This window comes from Bos javanicus, chromosome 6 (assembly GCF_032452875.1).
Source record: "Bos javanicus breed banteng chromosome 6, ARS-OSU_banteng_1.0, whole genome shotgun sequence".
In the NCBI taxonomy this organism is placed as follows: Eukaryota; Metazoa; Chordata; class Mammalia; order Artiodactyla; family Bovidae; genus Bos; species Bos javanicus.
Window position 1 is genome coordinate 113,094,663 of NC_083873.1, and position 18,501 is coordinate 113,113,163.

At 43.3% G+C, this 18,501-nt stretch overlaps 1 protein-coding gene across 1 annotated transcript; it reads left to right on the forward strand.

Moving 5' to 3' along the window:
* Positions 1 to 1,354: 1,354 nt before the first annotated feature.
* Positions 1,355 to 11,458, forward strand: CLRN2 (clarin 2). The gene is made up of 3 exons (XM_061421238.1): positions 1,355 to 1,625; positions 7,646 to 7,825; positions 10,808 to 11,458. Exons 1-3 carry the CDS (start codon positions 1,373 to 1,375, stop codon positions 11,071 to 11,073), a joined length of 699 nt encoding a protein of 232 aa, XP_061277222.1. The 5' UTR covers positions 1,355 to 1,372; the 3' UTR covers positions 11,074 to 11,458.
* Positions 11,459 to 18,501: the final 7,043 nt, after the last annotated feature.

The following is an 18,501-nucleotide window of genomic DNA, read 5'->3' on the forward strand; positions in this document are numbered from 1 at the left end:
GAAGCATTTCAAAGACCTGATCTCCAGCCCCAACTCAGACCTTCAGTTTCCTCAGGAAAGAAGTGTCTGGAAAGGCCCGTCCCCTGCCCCCCACAATGGGTTGCAGCACCAGCAGGGGTGAGCCTGGTTCCCTGAACTCCTGTTGGTTAACAATGCAACCCCCAGGACCCCCTCCAGAGATCTGAGACCAAAGGAGGAATTTCACTGGGCCATGTCAACCCCACTCTGCCCCCAAACCTATCCGAGTGGCTGTTGCCAGCCTCACGTGACATGAAGTTGACATTCGGCAATTGTCTAAAAATTAAAATTTTAAACGCACTGTATAAGATAGAAATTAGGGAATATTGCATTCCTTGTGCCTGTAAGTGAAAAGGAAGTGACATACCTTCACTACTCTGTGCTCAGTCTTTCAGTCTTGTCCCACTCCTTGCGACTCCAGGGACTGTAGCCCTCCAGGCTCCTCTGTCCAAGGGATGCTCCAGGGAAGAATACTGGAGTGGGTTGCCATTTCCTCCTCCAGAGGATCTTCACTATCAGAAGAGACAAAGACCCCAGCAGGGTGATGGGAGATTATTTGCTAAAACATTAGAAAAACACTTTCCCATTCAGATGACATGACCTGTGAAGGATAAAGAGGGTGTGTGTGTGTGTGTGTGTGTGTGTAAGTGTTGGGTCCAGGCTGCCCCAGCCATCTCAAAGCTGCAATTTTACCCACAGTGGATCCACCCAGTGATAAATTCAAGAATCATAAAACCTTGCTTACGCATTTCAATTAAAAAGGTTGAGAACAGAGGTCGTTTCATGGTATTAATAACACTTCTAGGGGTTCTGACAGCAGTGACATTTCAGAGAAAGCAATGCCCAGGCACGCATCAAAGAGATCAACATCTGATACCGCGCATTGTTGGCAACATTCAAAGGCTAGTCTTTCCATCTTTGTTTTCCTTCTACCGTTTGCATTTTGTGAGACTGCTTGTTGTCTCTTTAGACTCAAATCTACCTGATTTTGCCTGCTAATAGCTCCTTCGTCCTTAAGAGAGCCGCAGTAGGGTTATTCAAATACTCGAAATGAAGAACAGTTAAACTGTCTTCTGAAACCTTAGTCTAGTGGAAGATATAGGGTTACTTCCTGGGTAACATACTCCTCCACACTGCAGTCAGGTGAAGACGTCCCTGTAGACACTTCCCCTGTGGTTGTAGTAAACATGGGCTGTGGGGGCAGGTGCTGAGGGAGGACCAGGACACGCACCTGAACTCTTGAGCCGGCGTCTGGGAGAGCCAACCCTGAAGCAATGGATCACCCAGTGTCCGGAAGATGCTGAGGACCCCCGGTGTTGCTGGGCCCCCTGGAGCATGACCTGCACTCAGCAGCATGCCTGGATGGTTCAAAAAGGCGTGGTACGGGCTGGCTTCTCTGCTCAGCTTCTCCTCCTTCATCCTGATCATCGTTGCCCTGGCACTGCCCCACTGGCTGAGTGGGAAAATCCTCTGTCAGACGGGAGTGGACCTCGTCAACGCCACGGATCCAGAGCTGGTCAAATTCATCGGAGACATTTACTACGGACTCTTCCGCGGTTGTAAGGTGCGGCAGTGCGGGCTGGGGGGCCGCCAGTCCCAGTTCACGAGTGAGTATACTGCGGCCGCAGAGCTGCTGTAGAACGCTTATTTGTAAATACTTGTATGGGGTGCGTGCACGCGCGCTCTGTCAGCCTGTCGAACTCTTTGCGACCCCATGGACTGTGGCCCACCCACCAGGTTCCTCTGCCCATGGGGTTTTCCAGGCAAGAATACTGGAGTAGGCTTGTGTCTAAATGCAGAATTGAAGAGCCACTTCAGTCGAAGGCATGATGACAAAATCCACAGTAAGCCAAGGACTTACTCTTGTTCAGCATCAAGAAAAGATCTTTTTTTTTTCTTTCTGCAGAGATTTGTAGATCTTTGTAGTTACCTCTATGAATAATCACTATTAATATATTGAGTGCTTACTTGTGTCAGACATTCTACAGAATGCTTTCCATGGCTTATCTCTGTTAAGCCTTGTAACAAATTTATAAAGAAGGCATTGTTAACATTTCCATTTTGCAGAGGGTTACACACGGACACTCGGAGATTTCATTACCTAACTTGCATGAGGTCAACCAGCCAGGAAACAGTGTCAGACTTCAGATGCAGGCCATGCAACTGGGGTGCACTCAGCCAGTCTAGCCTGCAAGTGTAGACCAGCTGCTGAAATGAAACTTACACTTCTGTTTATATTAATATAAAAGTTTCAGAGTCTGAGAAAAAGCCAAAGAGCTCTACATCCGAGCACTGGAATCAGACTACCTGGGTTCAAAGCCCGAACCCATTGTTTCCTGGCAGGGAGAGCTCGGGCACAGCTGCTGTCTGTGAACTTGAGCAGGTACCGACCTGGCCAGGCGGACATCCAGGTCACGTCAGAGCCTCTCTGCGTGTAAACAGAGCAGGAATCCAAGCCCAGCGTATGAAGGGTCCTCTGGGAAGGAAAAGCCAACCCCAAAAGGCCAATATTCTGCATGTCTTCAGAATAAAACAGATTACCAGTAAGAACAGTAGCCTACAAATACATAAGTAACCCACATAATGGAAAAACAAGGGAATAAGGAATGTTATTCATTATTTGATTTCTATATGTCAGGATTTTAGTGGAGAAGGAAATGGCAACCCACTCCAGTACTCTTGCCTGGAAAATTCCATGGATGGCTACGGTCCATGGGGTCGCAAAGAGTCAGACACAAGTAAGTGACTTCACTTTCTTTCTTTAGCCAGAGTATCTTCTTAAACATATAAAGAGAGAAAACTGGAACCACTGACAAATAATACAAATTGGCTTCACTTATATACATGAAGGATATATATATACTAAAAATTGTTAGGTATAGCAATAAGAAAAATCTTGGGGAATATTTATATTTACCCAGAAATTAAACTGGACAAGGGATACTGAAAAAATAGCTAGGTCTTTTAAGAATATGAGGGGATAAAATATATCAGCAAATCTGATTGTGCTGTACAGTAGAAACTAACCACCACATTGTAAAGCAACTATACTCCCATAAAATGTAATAAAAAATTACATAGAAAGCTGAAAACACATTTAACATGAATAAATAAAAAAATATAACAAAGAAATAGGACAGGCTAAAAGGAAATGATGACAACTGTGTGCAGTACTCGGTTCTGAGCTGGGTCCATTTACTGTAAATGACGTCACTAGGATAATCGATGGAACTTGAACCGGGCGTCAGGATTAAACACCAGTCATACGCCAGTGTTGACCTAATGATTTTCATAATTGTATCATGGTTGTCAAAGAGAATGCCCTTTTTGAGGAAACTGCCCCTGAAGTACTCAGGGTTGAAGGAGCAATGTACCCTCAAATGGTTCAGGGGGAAAAAAAAATTATTGGTAGCATTAAGGTTATTTCAAACCACTTATACAAAAAAAAAAAAAGTGGGAGATGCACAATTTTTTAAACAGTTGTAGATAATTTGCAAAGTTTTTATTCTGTATTGGATATTCTCATCAGAAGTGAGTCTTGCTACCTTTAGTAAAAGGTGAAAGATTTATATGATTTGAAGAGAAAGCAGAGTATATTTCTACCTTTAGATGTACAGCTCCTAGAGCCAACATCATCTACCTGTGTGAGGTACCTAGGGGGTGCATCAGAGCCCACCACCCCCAATACGGAATCAGGATTTACCTACTACTATCCATAGAAATTAAAAAAAATCCTGCTCCTAGGGCCTGTGTGCAGATCAGGAGAATTGGGGGGTGGGTGTGAAAGTGCTTTGTAAACTGGAGTAGGAGGGTTTGGTTAGGTCTTGTAAGACAAACAGCCTCCATTCCCACCTTCAGAGGGGTCTCCCCTAGAGTCACCCAGGAAGGTCAGTTTCCAAATCAACCAGGGAGAAAAGCAAAGAGCTATATATACAGGATGACTTCCCAGCTAGTTCAGCAGTAAAGAATCTGCCTGCCGATGCAGGAGACTCAAGAGACCTCAGGTTCAATCCCTAGGTAGGGAAGATCCTCTGGAGAAGGAAATGGCAACCCACTGTAGTATTCTTCCTTGGGAAATCCTGTGGACAGAGGAGCCTGGTGGGCTACAGGCCATTAGGTTGCAAAGAGTTGGAACAACTGAGCGACTGAGACTTTCTGAAATAAAAGCAAAACAACCTAGCCATTTGAGTGGAAAGAAAGAGACAGATGCTTATTTAGCCACGTTCACATATTCACCCATATTGTAGAGTATTTGTGGGCCTGATATTCAAGGAAAACAGGGATGAACTAAACAGAGGATTGTCTGCCGTTAGAAGCTTTCCATCCAGGAAAGAGAAAGGCAGTAAGTGATCCCTGAGCAGTGACACATGAGTGTTACAAGCTTCCTTCTTTGTTCATTTCCTTCATCCATTTCTGCACTGGAAAGGAGATCTTACTGATGCCCATCTACCTGATGAGGAAACTGGGGATCAGAGAAACCAATAAAGAAAATAATTTCTGTAAAAGCAGCTGATGTAATGCCTGAAAGGTAGTATGTGCTTGATCATTTTCAATTTGCTGGGGCCCTCGTTATCTCTCACCCCCAAATATTCCATCCACAGCCTGTAACTGACTTCAGCTCTCACACTTTTCTTATTACTGTCTATTTTAGATAACAGTCCTCTCTCAGATGTGTCTTTTGCAAATATTTTCTCCCATTCAGTGACCATGTTGTTGTTTTTTTTTTGACACTGTCTTTCATAAGGCAGAATTTTTCCACTTTAATGAAATCTAATGTATCAATTATTTCTTTTTTAAAATTATTTTTTGCCTTGCTGGGGTAAAAAGGACCTCTGGACTTCTCTAGGATATTACAAATTATGTAATAACGTAATTATCTAATTTGAGATGCTGATAGGTTGATTAATCACTTCTGGGATTCAAGCAAGGTAGCTTTTATATGTACACAATAAGAATACTTATTCAAATTCAGGACTTGCCTGGTGGTTCAGGAGCTAAGACTCAACACTCCCAATATAGGGAGCAAATAAAGATGGAAACTCCCATGTGCTGAAATGAAGATCTGACGCAGCCAATAAATAATTTCTTTTTTAAAAAGGAAAATTCAAAATAAAGCTTCTAGAATTTCAGCTCTGCAAGAACTAAATTTTTACATCTTTGCTTATCCAAGTTATCTGATTTTCCTGCTACGCTGTGTGTGTGTGCTAAATCCCTTCAGTCATGTCTTACTCTTTGTGACCCCATAGACTGCAGCCCACCAGGCTCGCCTGTCCATGAGATTCTCCAGGCAAGAATACTGGAGTGGGTCGCCATGCCCTCCTCCAGGGGATCTTCCCAACCCAGGGATCAAACCTGCATCTCTTACATCTCCTGCATTAGCAGGCAGGTTCTTTATGACCAGTGCCACCTGGGAAGCCCCCATATCACTTCATATGCCCCAAAATGCCCTTGCCCATCATAGTCATTGGTTATTTCTCGATTTTTTATTAGATCAAATCTGAAGATGGCTTCATACCATTACATGGATATGATTAATTCTTTTCAAAAGCTATATTGTATGGACTGTGCTTTAATTAATTAAATCAGTCTCCTACTGATTCATGGGCTTCCCAGGTGGTTCAGTGGTAAAGAACCTGCCTGCCAATGGGGCAGATGCAGGAGACGTGGGTTCTATCCCTGTGTTGGAAAGATTCCCCTAGAGGAGGAAATGGCAACCCATTCCAGTATTCTTGCATGGGAAATTTCATGGACAGAGGAGCCTGGGGGGGGGGAGGTGGTGGAGCTACAGTCCATGGGGTTGAAAAGAGTTGGACAGGAATCAGCACAGCACCAATTCATATTTTCGTTTCTCTCCAACCTTTTGCTACTTTAAGGAATATCTGATACACACACACACACACACACACACACATACAGCTTTGAGCACATGTGGGAATGCTTTTCCTAGAAGTGAAATTGCAGTGAGACATGCTGCCAAATTCCTCGCATGTTGTTGTATAAATTAATATCACTACCAGGTTTGACAGCATCTCCTTCCCTATACCTTCGTCAACACCGTGTATTAGCGAACCTTTGGTCTTTGCCAATCACATAGGTGATGATTTTCTATTTTAAGTGTTTGGTGAGGATTATTATGCTGGTCATATGTCCTAAGGATTGCATGAGCAAGTAAGGGGATAAGGAAACAATTAGGTAATCAGGCACAAGCTACCACGTTTGGAATGAAAAAAAAAAAAATGCTGAGAGTCTGCAATAAAAAATAAAAATCTAAAGGACACTGAGATATAAGGAATGGAAATGAAAATGAGAAGTCCTACAGGGAAAAGTCCCATGGGAAGGAGTTCATTTTCCAGGGTAAAGTTTCTCAGGCCGAGGAGATAACCACATGAAGATAAATACACATGGAAATAAAAAACTAAAAGGAAAATTCGATCAGAACTAAAGATGTAACTGTGCTGTGTCTGGAAACTTCTGAGTGGAAAGGACACTTTAAAGGGAAAAAAATTCTTGTTCTCAGACTTGGCAGACACCAGCCTTCTCTGAATAAAAATGAGCAGGTGAGCCAGCAAAGGAGCGGGGGGACGGGGTCAGGCAGAGAGTGGAGCCAGGAAAGCTTTGAGTCCTGGATCTCAGTTGGGGTGGGAGACGGGCTGGTCAGTTTGGTGCCAAGTAGTGAAGCAGGGATGCGGGAATGCACAGGATGGACCCAGGTTAGACCAGGAAGTGTTCAGTAGAAACCTCAGAGTAGTTGCAGAGGAAGGGGCTTGCCCAGGTGTTTTTATTTATTTTTTTAGCTTTCATCGTTTTATTTTTTTAAGTCTTTATTGAATTTGTTACATCATTGCTTCTGTTTTATGCTTTGTTTTTCTGGCCATGAGGCACGTGGGATCTTAGCTCTCCCAGCCAGGGATTAAACCTGCACCCCCTGAACAGGAAGACCAAGTCTTAACCTACTGGACCACCAGGGGAGTCCCCGCTTTCATTGTTTTAAATCATTCATATATAATAACTGAAGCCAGTGACTCTCAACTCTATATACCATATGGTATATAGGACTATGGGGCTTCCCTGGTGCCTCAGACAGTAAAGAATCCATGTGTAATGAAGGAGACCTAAGTTCGATCCCTGGGTCAGGAAGATCCCCTGGAGAAGGAAATGGCTATCCACTCCAGTCTTCTTGCCTGGAGAATCCCACGCACGGAGGAGCCTGGTGGGCTACAGTTCATGGGGTTGCAAAAGATTTGGACAAACAACACTCTGACCCTGATGAAAGCTTTGTGATCAGCCTTCTTAGACTGCTTCTCATGCCAGGCTCCTTTGCTAAAGAGACACCCCCTGGGGCTTGTGTGGATCAACTCACACCAGATCCCAGAGCCGCAAGGCTGATGCAGCTTAAACACCCAGCTGGGGTATATTCTGATTTTGCATCCACCCTAAGGAAGCGAAGGTTGTTGGGCAACTGATAAGGGGTAAATTTATCTGGGAAGTCTCTTGCTTTTTGGAAGCCCAGTGCTTGCTGCCTTGCCCTCACTCTGCTGTACTAACACCTTCATGGTCAGCAGCCTGGGCCATGTACCCTTGAGCTGAGCTCTGAGGCTAATGTGTTGGCTGTGTCTTGTTTCTGCAGTCTTCCCACACCTGGTGAAGGAGCTCAACGCAGGCCTCCATGTCACACTTCTGCTGCTCCTCTTCTTGGCCTTGGCGCTGGCTCTGGTCAGCATGGGCTTTGCCATTCTCAACATGATCCAAGTTCCATACCGGGCAGTCAACGGCCCTGGGGGCATCTGTCTATGGAATGTTCTTGCAGGTAAGGGAGGCCCCATGGGGAGAGAGATTCCTGCCCACATCACCAGGAGGCTGAGTTCCAAGCAGGTGGGCAGGTGTGAAGGAGTGAAAATACCCCACCTCAAGCTTCACTTCCCTGGGTTTGTTACCTTCTTGATGGGCACCAATGTCCTTCTTACTAAAAGTTGAAGAATAGCTGTCATCATGAAGAATCAGGTCTTAGTGTGTATGAGTGGCTGAGGACTTGGAGAAGCAAAGAGGTTGGGATGAGAGACAAGGGAAGACAGAAAGATGGGGGTGGAGAGATGGGGACCCTGGGACCGGTGGTAGGGGAGCTGCTGCCATGAAGCTGGAGGAAACTCACAAAGAACAGAGGAGAAGGAACCTGGGGGGCTCACAGTCCTTATTTTCTGTAACCCTCACAACCTCCCTATGTTTGTTGTTGTTATTCAGTAGCTAAGTCGTGTCTGACTCTTTGGGACCCCATGGACTGCAGCCCACCAGGCTCCCCTGTCCTTCGCTATCTTCTGAAGTTTGCTCAAATTCATGCCCATTGAGTCCATAGTGCTATCTAACCATCTCATCCTCTGCCACTTCCTTCTCCTCCTGCCTTCAATCTTTCCCAGCATTAGGGTCTTTTCCAATGAGTCACCTCTGTGCATCAGGTGGATAAAGTATTGGAGCTTCAGCGTCACTCCTTCCAATGAATATTCAGGGCTGATATCCCTTAGAATTGACTAGTTTGATATCCTTGCAATCAAAGGGACTCTGCCATATTATTAGACCCATAGTTACAGATGAAGAACCTGAAGCTCAGAGATGTTAAAAGATGCACTGAAAGTCACATAGTCATGAGCAATAGAGGCAAGATTCCAACCCAGGTATAACTGAGTCTAAGCCTTTTGTTTTTTCATTAATCCATGGTGTCATCTATGACCACCATGACCTATTTTCCAAGACAAAACCCAAGTCAAAAGATGTGCATAAGTGTGTGCAGGTGTGTTAATTTAGGAGAGTATATGGTATATAGAAATTAATTCACCTTTAGTTCAGCATTGAAAAAAAAATCACCTGTAATGAAAGTAACAAAATCGTGAAAATGATTTCAGAAAATCCAGGTCAAATGGTGAAGGTGTCCTGATGTCAATAAACCCCACTACCTCACTACCTTATACAGGATGACCAGCAAGTATAAAAACAAGTGACGTTGATTTAAAAAAAAAAAAAAAAAAGAAGGCAAAATTGAAGGCAAAAGGAGGAGACGACAGAGGACGAAATGTTTAGATAGCATCACTGACTCAATGGACCTGAATTTGAGCAAACTTCAGGAGACAGTGAAGGACAGAGGAGCCTAGTGTGCTGCCCTCCACGGGGTTGCAAAGAGCTGGACACGACTTAGGGACTGAACAATGACAACAATGTTACTTTATCATGCATTAGAACCTAATGTCAGTAAATCAGTTATTACATACTTGCCTATATTTGCAGACTGTGACCATCGTGTAGAATTTCTTATAGACTTGGCTCACTCCCATCTAGACTTGCATATCTCTGCCTGAATCCTCACAGTGACTGGCATGTAGAAAGTGTTCAATCTCACTCTTTAAGTAAATGCTTATCTAGGTCAATTTCCTTCCTTCTTGAGGCAGTACTCTCAAGCTCATAGTATTTTTAAGAAGGCAATTTGACAAAACTTGACTCTTAAAAGGCATAAAAACATGAATAGCCTTTGATTAAACAACCCCAGACAGTAATTTATGCTAAGAAAATAACTGGAAAAGAGCACAAAAATATACATTAAAAGGTGTTTCTGGCAGCACTTTATAATATCAAAAATTGGAAGCAATCTAGAAATCCAGAAATGAAGTTACCCTTAATTAAACTTAATTAAGTGTGTCACTGGAATGAAGCATTAAAGATCCATTTAAAGTGGTGCTGTAACAGAATATTTAGCAACATGGAAAAAAAATATTCAAGTTAGAGAGAAAAAAATCAAGTGTAAAAGAGTAGGAGTACCATAATACTAATTCTGTTAAAAAGAGAGAAATGTAAAGAAATATACTAAAATGTTCCAAATGTTTTCATTTGACTTTTAGGGGAAAAAGCAAATTTGTCTTTTCATCTTTATGATTATCTTGGATGTCCAAGTTTTTTTCAAGGAAAGAATAATAATCTAAAGAAAGAGAATAATAAATGTGTTTTTAAAATATTAATTAAAATCAGGATAGGAGAAAAGTTGAGCAAGAGAGAGACATGGGGAGAGAAAAAGAACCAGAGAGAATCCGGAAGGTCGAAGTCCGAAGCAGCAGATAGGGAAAGACATGAAGTCTGCTCCTCTCTCCTCTCCTTTCCTGCTTCTCTTATCTTTCCTTATCACTAAGCTTGGAAGGAGGATATTAAAGAGGAGAGAACTGTCTAGCCCTCTGTTGATCCTCCAGTCCACCCCATAAGATGCTCTTGCATCTTTCCTTATAGCCTCAGGGTCTGCATACACAGGCTGAATTAGTTAGAGATTGAGCTTATCCAACGTGGGTAAGTGCCCTGCACTGGGTAAAGAAAAAATTAGAGGGCTTGAGATTCAAAGTTGATCTGATAGGAAGCTGATTCCCACACCTCTTGCCCCTCACACAGTGAACTATCTGCTGCTTTTAAAAGCAAATCAAAATTTGTGTCACCCTCTGAATGTTTTAAGGGGCTTCCCTGGTGGCTCAGTGGTAAAGAACCCACCTGCCAATGCAGGAGACCTGGGTTTAATCCCCAGGTTGGGAAGATCTCCTGGAGGAAGAAATGGCAATCTGCTCCAGCATTCCTGCCTGGAAAAATCCCATGAACAGAGGAGCCAGGAAGGCTACAGTCCATGGGATCCATCGCAAAGAGTCGGACACAGCCAAGCAACTTAAACCTCAAAAGTTTGTTGCTTGTGCCCCAGAAAAGCCACCTCACCTCTAGGAGTTGAACTGCGGAAAAAAGGGCTCTGTACGAGGGTGTACTTTCTGGGTTTCAGGCGGAGTCGTGGCCTTGGCCATCGCCAGCTTCATGACCTCGGTAAAATTCCACGACCTGACAGAACGAATCGCCAACTTCCGGGAGAAGCTGTTTCGCTTCGTGGTGGTGGAGGAGCAGTACGAGGAGTCCTTCTGGATCTGCGTGGCCAGCGCCTCAGCCCACGCCACTAACCTGGTTGTGGTGGCCATCAGTCAGATCCCCCTGCCGGAGGTCAAGGCCAAGATCGAAGAGGCCACGGTCACGGCCGAGGACATCTTGTATTAATAACCTGCACCTAAATCCAGGTTTTGGTGTGAATGGAAACCTCCCTTTTCTTTTTCCAGGGTTCGCAGTCCAGGATGTCTGTGTTACTGGCAGAAAGAATAAGGAAGTGGGAGGAGGGAGGGTGGTATGTGCACCAGAAAAGAAAACTTTCTGAATTTATCGCATCTCTGTGCTTCTTTCTCACTGATCTTGGAGTTAGAGACTGCCACTTGCCACCTGTCTGTGATGCTGGGCGATTCACTTAGTATCTATTAAATGGGAATATTAATGACCTTGCAATGTGGTAATGAGTTTTTTGTTGTTGTTCAGTCACTAAGTCATGTCTGACTGGCATGGACTTCAGCATGCCAGGCTTCCCCGTCCTTCACTGTCTCCTGGAGTTTGCTTAAACTCATGTCCATTGAGTGGGTGATGCATCCACCCATTTCATCCTCTGTTGCCCACTTCTCCTCCTGCCTTCAATCTTTCCCAGCATCAGCATCTTTTCCAATGAGCTGGCTCTTCACATCAGGTGGACAAAGTATTGGAAATTCAACTTCAGCATCAGTCCTTCCAATGAATATTCAGAGTTTATTTCCCTTAGGATTGACTGGTTTGATCTCCTTGTTGTTCAAGGGATTCTCAAGAGTCTTCAACACCACCGTTTGAAAGCGTGAATTCTTTGGTATTCAGCCTTCTTTATGATCCAACACATCTGTACACGACTACTGGAAAAACCTTACCTTTGACTATGTGGACCTTTGTCAACAATGTGATGTTACGTGGATGATAGTCTTTCCAGCCTTTGTATACTGGCTGGCATCCTGTACATATAAGACAGTATACATTCCAAGAAATGTCTAGAGACTCTTGGTATATTTCACTCAATACTAGGAAAGATGCTAAGAGGAAGATGGTAATATGCCTGACCTCCAGAGACACCTAGTCTTTTCATAGGACACAGGAATCAGAGAGCAACAATAACAGTAAGAATGAAAATAACCACCTTTCTTTGGGGGCTTCCCTGGTGACTCAGCTGATAAAGAAACCACCTGCAATGTGGGAGACCTGGTTTTGATCCCTGGGTTGGGAAGATCCCCTAGAGAAGGGTAAGTCTACCCACTCCAGTATTCTGGCCTGGAGAATTCCATGGACTGGCTACAAAGAGTCGGACACGATTGAGCGACTTTCGCTTTCACTTTTCACTCTTCTTTGGAGTGGCTACTGCCTGCAGTTCTAAAAGCTTTACATACTGTAAGTCATAGGTCCTCAGCACAAGTTTGTTGGTATAGTACTACTTAAGTCCCATTTCATAGATGGAGAAACTTAGGCATAAGGAGGTTGGATCACTTGCCAAGGTCAGGAATTAAATGGAGGGAAGTCTGAAGCTAAAGGGTACATGTTTAACCACTTGGCTAACCTGATGTTTGGTGTACAAACAATCGCAGAGCAATGAGATCAGTGTTCTAACAGCATATGGCGAAAGGACACAAGAAGGAGTTCATGCTTCGGGAGGGGATGCTGTGTGCGTCCCAGAGTTGACACTCGATCTAAACTCTGACAGAAGAGGAGACTTTTTCCAGTGGTAAAGGAAGCAAGGTTGGAGAAGGATTCCAGGTCAAGTCAGTAATGATAAGGAGGCACGGCATATGACATTACAAGTGTTAAGTGTGTTAGCCGCTCAGTCCTGTCTGACTCTGCAATTCCATGGACTGGATCCCCTCAGGCTCCTCTGTCCATGGGATTCTCCACACAAGAATACTGGAGTGAGTTGCCATACCCTTACAAAGGGGACTTGAAAGTATGTGAATGCCCAGCAGGGTTAGAATATTGCTCTAACACAGCTGTTGGACAAACCCAGATGCTTGTATTAGGTTTTCCTAAGTGGTGCTGTGACGATGGTTAATTTTGTGTCAACTTGGCTAGGACATGGTACAGAGATATTGGAGAAACACTACTCTAAATGTTGTTGTGAAGGTATTTGGCGGGGGGGGCGGGGGGGGGGGCGGGATGGGGGTTAAACAGTAGATTTTCAGGAAAGCAGATTGCCCTCCATAATATGGGATGGTCTCATCCAATCAGTTGAAGGCCTTAAGAAAGAGACTGACTCCCCCAAGGGAGAGGGAATTCTGCCAGCAAACTTCCACTGGAGCCAAACTACAACTCTTCCCTTGGTCTTCAGACTGCCAGCTTACACTATAGATTCTGGATTTGCCAGTCTCCACAGTTATGTGAGCCAATTCCTTGTAATTTCTCTCTCTCTCTCTCATACACACAGACACACAAACACATACAGACACACATACAAAGACACACACATCCTATTAGTTCTGTTACTTTGGCACATGACTCTAGTACACAACTATTTGTTGCTGTTCAGTCACTAAGTCATGCCTGACTCTTTGTGACCCCATGAACTGCAGCACACCAGTCTCCTCTGTCCTTCACCATCTCACGGAGTTTGCACAAACTCATGTCCATCAAGTCAGTGATGCCATCCAACCATCTCATCCTCTGCCACCCCCTTCTGTTGCCTTCAGTCTGTCCCATCTTCAAGGTCTTTCCCATGAGTCAGCTCTTCACATCCAGTGGCCAAAGTGTTGGAGCTTCAGCTACAGCAACAGTCCTTCCAAAGAGTATTCAGGGTTGATTTCCTTAAGGGTTGACTGGTTTGATATCCTTGCAGTGCAAGGGACTCTCAAGAGTCTTCTCCAGCACCACAATTCCCAAGCATCAGTTCTTTGGCACTCAGCCTTCTTTATGTTCCAACTCTCACATTGTACATGACTACTGGAAAAACACACTCTGTTAAGCCTATTAATTCATTTTCCCATTATGTCAGCTGGGGTGAATCCTTTCCCAGCCCTCCTGTCTTCATGCCAGGTAAAAGTTATTCCAACCCCACCCCCCACCCCCCCGCAGATTAGCTTCCACTAAAATGACACCTGATATGGACTCACCCTACTTCTCTTAACAATGAACCTCAGAAAGTTTCCATGGAATCTCTTCTAATTGCTTGTGATTCCCTCTATGTCCTGCCCCTTTCAACCCTCTGTCCCCACCCCAGACACAGCTGCAGTCCTACTTAGCAGAGTGTTGTCGCTCATCAAATATGCAGAATGGCACACAATGGAAGGCAGGGAAAATGTGACAGGAGATGCAGCCAAAAGATAGAAGCAGGCTGCAGTGCTGTCTTGAAAACAAGTGGGAAGGTCAATGTTCTATCAAGTTTAACATGAAGTCCTGAGGACAGTTCTTTACAATCAATAACATAACAAAATTTGGGCAACAGTTTATATGATAAACATCTGAGGGTCATGGGACACGTATTCATTCATTCAACAAGTGCTGAAGTTTCTGCAAGTAGAACAATGAACAGACAAAACTTCCCACCCCTGCAAGATCGGGTGGGTCTTGGTGGTTGGTGACTCATCTCTGACAGCTTGTGAGCTCCTAAAAAATGCCAGCCTAAGCCTTAGCTTTCACCCTGATCAGACTCAGTTCTGTGCAGACTCTCAGGTGGTAGAAGAGTGAATTTGGTTTTGCTTCTAATAGTAGAATGGCCTTATCAAGATGGCAACCTTGATGAAGATCCATCTGCTCCATGGTGTCAAAGGGCAGGCTTTTGTGTGAGTGTGTAGTTTTTCAGTGACAGGATCTACAGCTTTCCAAAAGGTTTCAGAAGTGTCTATAACACCCTAAAATTTTCAAACCCTGGTCCACAAGGCAGCAACCTTCATGCTTCTGGAGATAGTTGCGTTTGGTCTGAAAGGTGTCTGTCACGGATATCACAGGAGAGCTTCCTATATGGAATGTACTGAGTTTTGTTAGGAGTGAGGGGAGGAGGAGAGGAGACAATACACGTCTGGGCCACAGTGCACTCACATGAGACTCAAAGGTACAGAGAAAGTATTGCTCCTTTATTCTGACCGTAGTTAATCTGGTCATTTTATGAGTCAGGAAAAAATAATAAACGCCTAATTCAGTTTATTATTTTTCTTGAAGACTTGAATATTACATTTTATTTTATTTTTAAAATTAAATTTATTTATTTATTTTAACTGGAGGCTAATTACTTTACAATATTGTAGTGGTTTTGCCATACATTGACATGAATCAGCCATGGGTGTACATCTGCTCCCCATCCTGAACCCCCCTCCCCGCTCCCTCCCCATCCCATCCCTCAGGGTCATCCCAGTGCACCAGCCCTGAGCACCCTGTCTCATGCATCGAACCTGGACTGGTGATCTGTTTCACATATAATAATATACATGATTCAGTGCTATTCTCTCAAATCATCCCACCCTCGCCTTCTCCCACAGAGTCCAAAAGACTGTTCTTTACTATATCTCTTTTGCTGTCTTGCATACGGGATCATCATTACCATCTTTCTAAAATCCACAGATATGCATTAATATACTGTATTGCTGTTTTTCTTTCTGACTTACTTCACTCTGTTAATAAGCTTCAGTTTCATCCACCTCATTAGAACTGATTCAAATGCATTCTTTTTAATAGCTGAGTAATACCCCATTGTGTACATATACCACAGCTTTCTTATCCACTCATCTGCTGATGGACATCTAGGTTGCTTCCATGTCCTGGCTATTGTAAACACTGCTGTGATGAACATTGGGGTACACATGTCTCTTTCAATCCTGGTTTCCTTGGTGTGTATGCCCAGCAGTGGGATTGCTGGGTCATATGGCAGTTCTATTTCCAGTATTTTAAGGAATCTCCACACTGTTCTCCATAGTGGCTGTACTAGTTTGCATTCCCACCAACAGTATAAGAGGGTTGGTTCCCTTTCTCTGAACCATCTCCAGCATTTATTGTTTGTAGACTTTTTGATAGTAGCCATTATGACCAGCAGGAGATGGTACCTCATTGTGGTTTTCATTTGCATTTTCTTCTTTGGAGAAATGTCTGTTTAGTTCTTTGACCCATTTTTTGATTGGGTCATTTATTTTTCTGGAATTGAACTGCAGGAGCTGCTTGTATATTTTTGAGATTAATTCTTCATCAGTTGCTTCATTTGCTACTATTTTCTCCCATTCTGAAGGCTGTCTTCACCTTGCTTATAGTTTCCTTCATTGTGCAAAAGCTTTTAAGTTTAATTAGGTCCCATTTGTTTATTTTTGCTTTTATTTCCATTACTCTGGGAGATGGATCACAGAGGATCCTGCTGTGATTTATGTCAGATAGTGTTTTGCCTATGTTTTCCTCTAGGAGTTTTTTAGTTTCTGGTCTTACATTTAGATCTTTAATCCATTTTTAGTTTATTTTTGTGTATGGTGTTAGAAAGTGTTATAGTTTCATTTCTTTACAAGTGGTTGACCAATTTTCCCAGCACCACTTGTTAAAGAGATTGTCTTTTCTCCATTGTATATTCTTGCCTCCCTTGTCAAGGATAAGGTGTCCATAGGTGCGGGGAGCCAGTGTGAGGACTTCCACCCGTGGCAAAGGTCATGAGGAAGGAGGCTCGATACATGCAAAGGCGGGATCCAGCCTCAGGAGTCCCCCTGGAAATTCTCGAGCATCTACCCTCATAACCAGAGCCTGCCTACTTTACTACTTTGTGCTCTCACCTACACCTCTGACTTTACGGGGGGCTGTCCCCCACCACCTCTTTCTGAGAAGGAGTTAACTTAGAGCTCCAGTTAATAAAAATTCCTGGGCACAACAAGGGTGTTTTAACCTACAGACTCCTCTGAAGGTTCTCTAGCCTGCCTGACAGGCTTGTCCGGCCACATATGATTGCTCACAGCCTCCCAACTGTGAGAGGCACGAGATGCTTTAAACCTTCTAAAAACAGGTTCCTTAGAAAAGTTAGAAAACTATTAGTATAAGTATAGTGGGCTGATTAGAAATTGTATTGGTGAAGGGTTTTTCATTTGTTGAGCCAATGTTTACTGCTAAGTCTCCACATCCCCTGCCCTTATACACATTAATGAATATGTAAAAGAAATAAGTATTAACCTTTGATATTAATCACGTTAGACCTTAGGCTAAGTAAATTCTTTCCTTAATTAAAACCCACTACACCCTCGCCCTATAGGAATGTAACTTTATCTGGTACCTTCAGAAGGTGGAGTCTTTTTTAAGAATAATCACCCCTGGAGAAATAAGTGACCTGGTTGACTGACCGCTGTCACAAGGAGAGGGTCATAAATTGTCAGCAGGCCTCCTGGCCAGAAGATGATGTAACACCCCTAAGACCTCTGTATACATTTGTATGAAGCACCTGACTTTGATAAAAGTCAGGACTGCTGACCCCGCATGACTTTTGCATAACATCTCAGTGTATAAAAGTAGACCATGGAAAATAAAGAATTGGGATCAGTTTCTCAAAATACTGGTCTCCCCATGTCGCTCTCTCTCTCAAACTCTGGCTGAGTCTCCATCTGGAGCGCGGAACCCACCAAGCTTACTAATTATGCCTGGGCTTCTAAGATCCAACCGGGGAGGCCTCAGTGTCTCCTCTCCTTTGGGAGAATGGAAGGACGCCTGTGGCCTACGTAAGTGGTGCAAACTTCTTGTCTTGGAGTTTTATTGGTCTCCCGGTAAACCAAGCTACTCAGCCTCTTTTCTCCACTGAATTTTCCTACTGAGCTATCCTCATTCTATTACTCTTTATATCTCTAATTAATATCTAATTGAAGCTATTGTATCCTGATCCTCGCCGACGCCGTCCCTGCTTCAAACTCCCTGGATCAGCCGGGACTGGACCTCGGCACATAGGTGCATGGATTTATCTCTAGGCTTTCTATTTTGTTCCATTGAGCTATATTTCTGTCTTTGTGCCAGTACCATACTGTCTTGATGACTATAGCTTTGTAGTATAGTCTGAAGTCAGGCAGGTTGATTCTTCCAGTTTCATTCTTCTTCCTCAAGATTGTTTTGGCTATTCGAGGTTTTTTGTATTTCCATACAAATTGTGATATTATTTGTTCTATTTCTCTGAAAAATACTGTTGGTAGCTTGATAGGGATTGCATTGAATCTATAGATTGCTTTGAATAATATACTAATTTTCACTATATTGATTCTTCCTATATATGAACATGGTATATTTCTCCATCTATTTGTGTCATCTTTGATTTCCTTCATCAGTGTTTTATAGTTTTCTATATTTAGGTCTTGTGTTTCTTTAGATAGATATATTCCTAAGTATTTCATTCTTTTTGTTGCAATGGTGACTGGAATTGTTTCTTTAATTTCTCTTTCTGTTTTCTCATTGTTAGTGTATAAGAATGCAAGGGATTTCTGTGTGTTGATTTTATATCCTGCAACTTTACTATATTCATTGATTAGCTCTAGTAATTTTCTGGTGGAGTCTTTAGGGTTTTCTATGTAGAGGATCATGTCATCTGCAAAGAGTGGAAGTTTTACTTCTCTTTTTCCAATCTGGATTCCTTTTATTTCTTTGTCTGCTCTGATTGCTGTGGCA

What these genes read in the sequence shown, in the direction of transcription:
- CLRN2 (XM_061421238.1), top strand. Translation starts at nt 1,373, where the DNA reads ATGCCTGGATGGTTCAAAAAGGCGTGGTACGGGCTGGCTTCTCTGCTC. An exon ending in CCGCCAGTCCCAGTTCACGA is followed by an intron (nt 1,626 to 7,645) that starts GTGAGTATACTG and finishes TTGTTTCTGCAG; the next exon opens with TCTTCCCACACCTGGTGAAG. An exon ending in TCTATGGAATGTTCTTGCAG is followed by an intron (nt 7,826 to 10,807) that starts GTAAGGGAGGCC and finishes TCTGGGTTTCAG; the next exon opens with GCGGAGTCGTGGCCTTGGCC.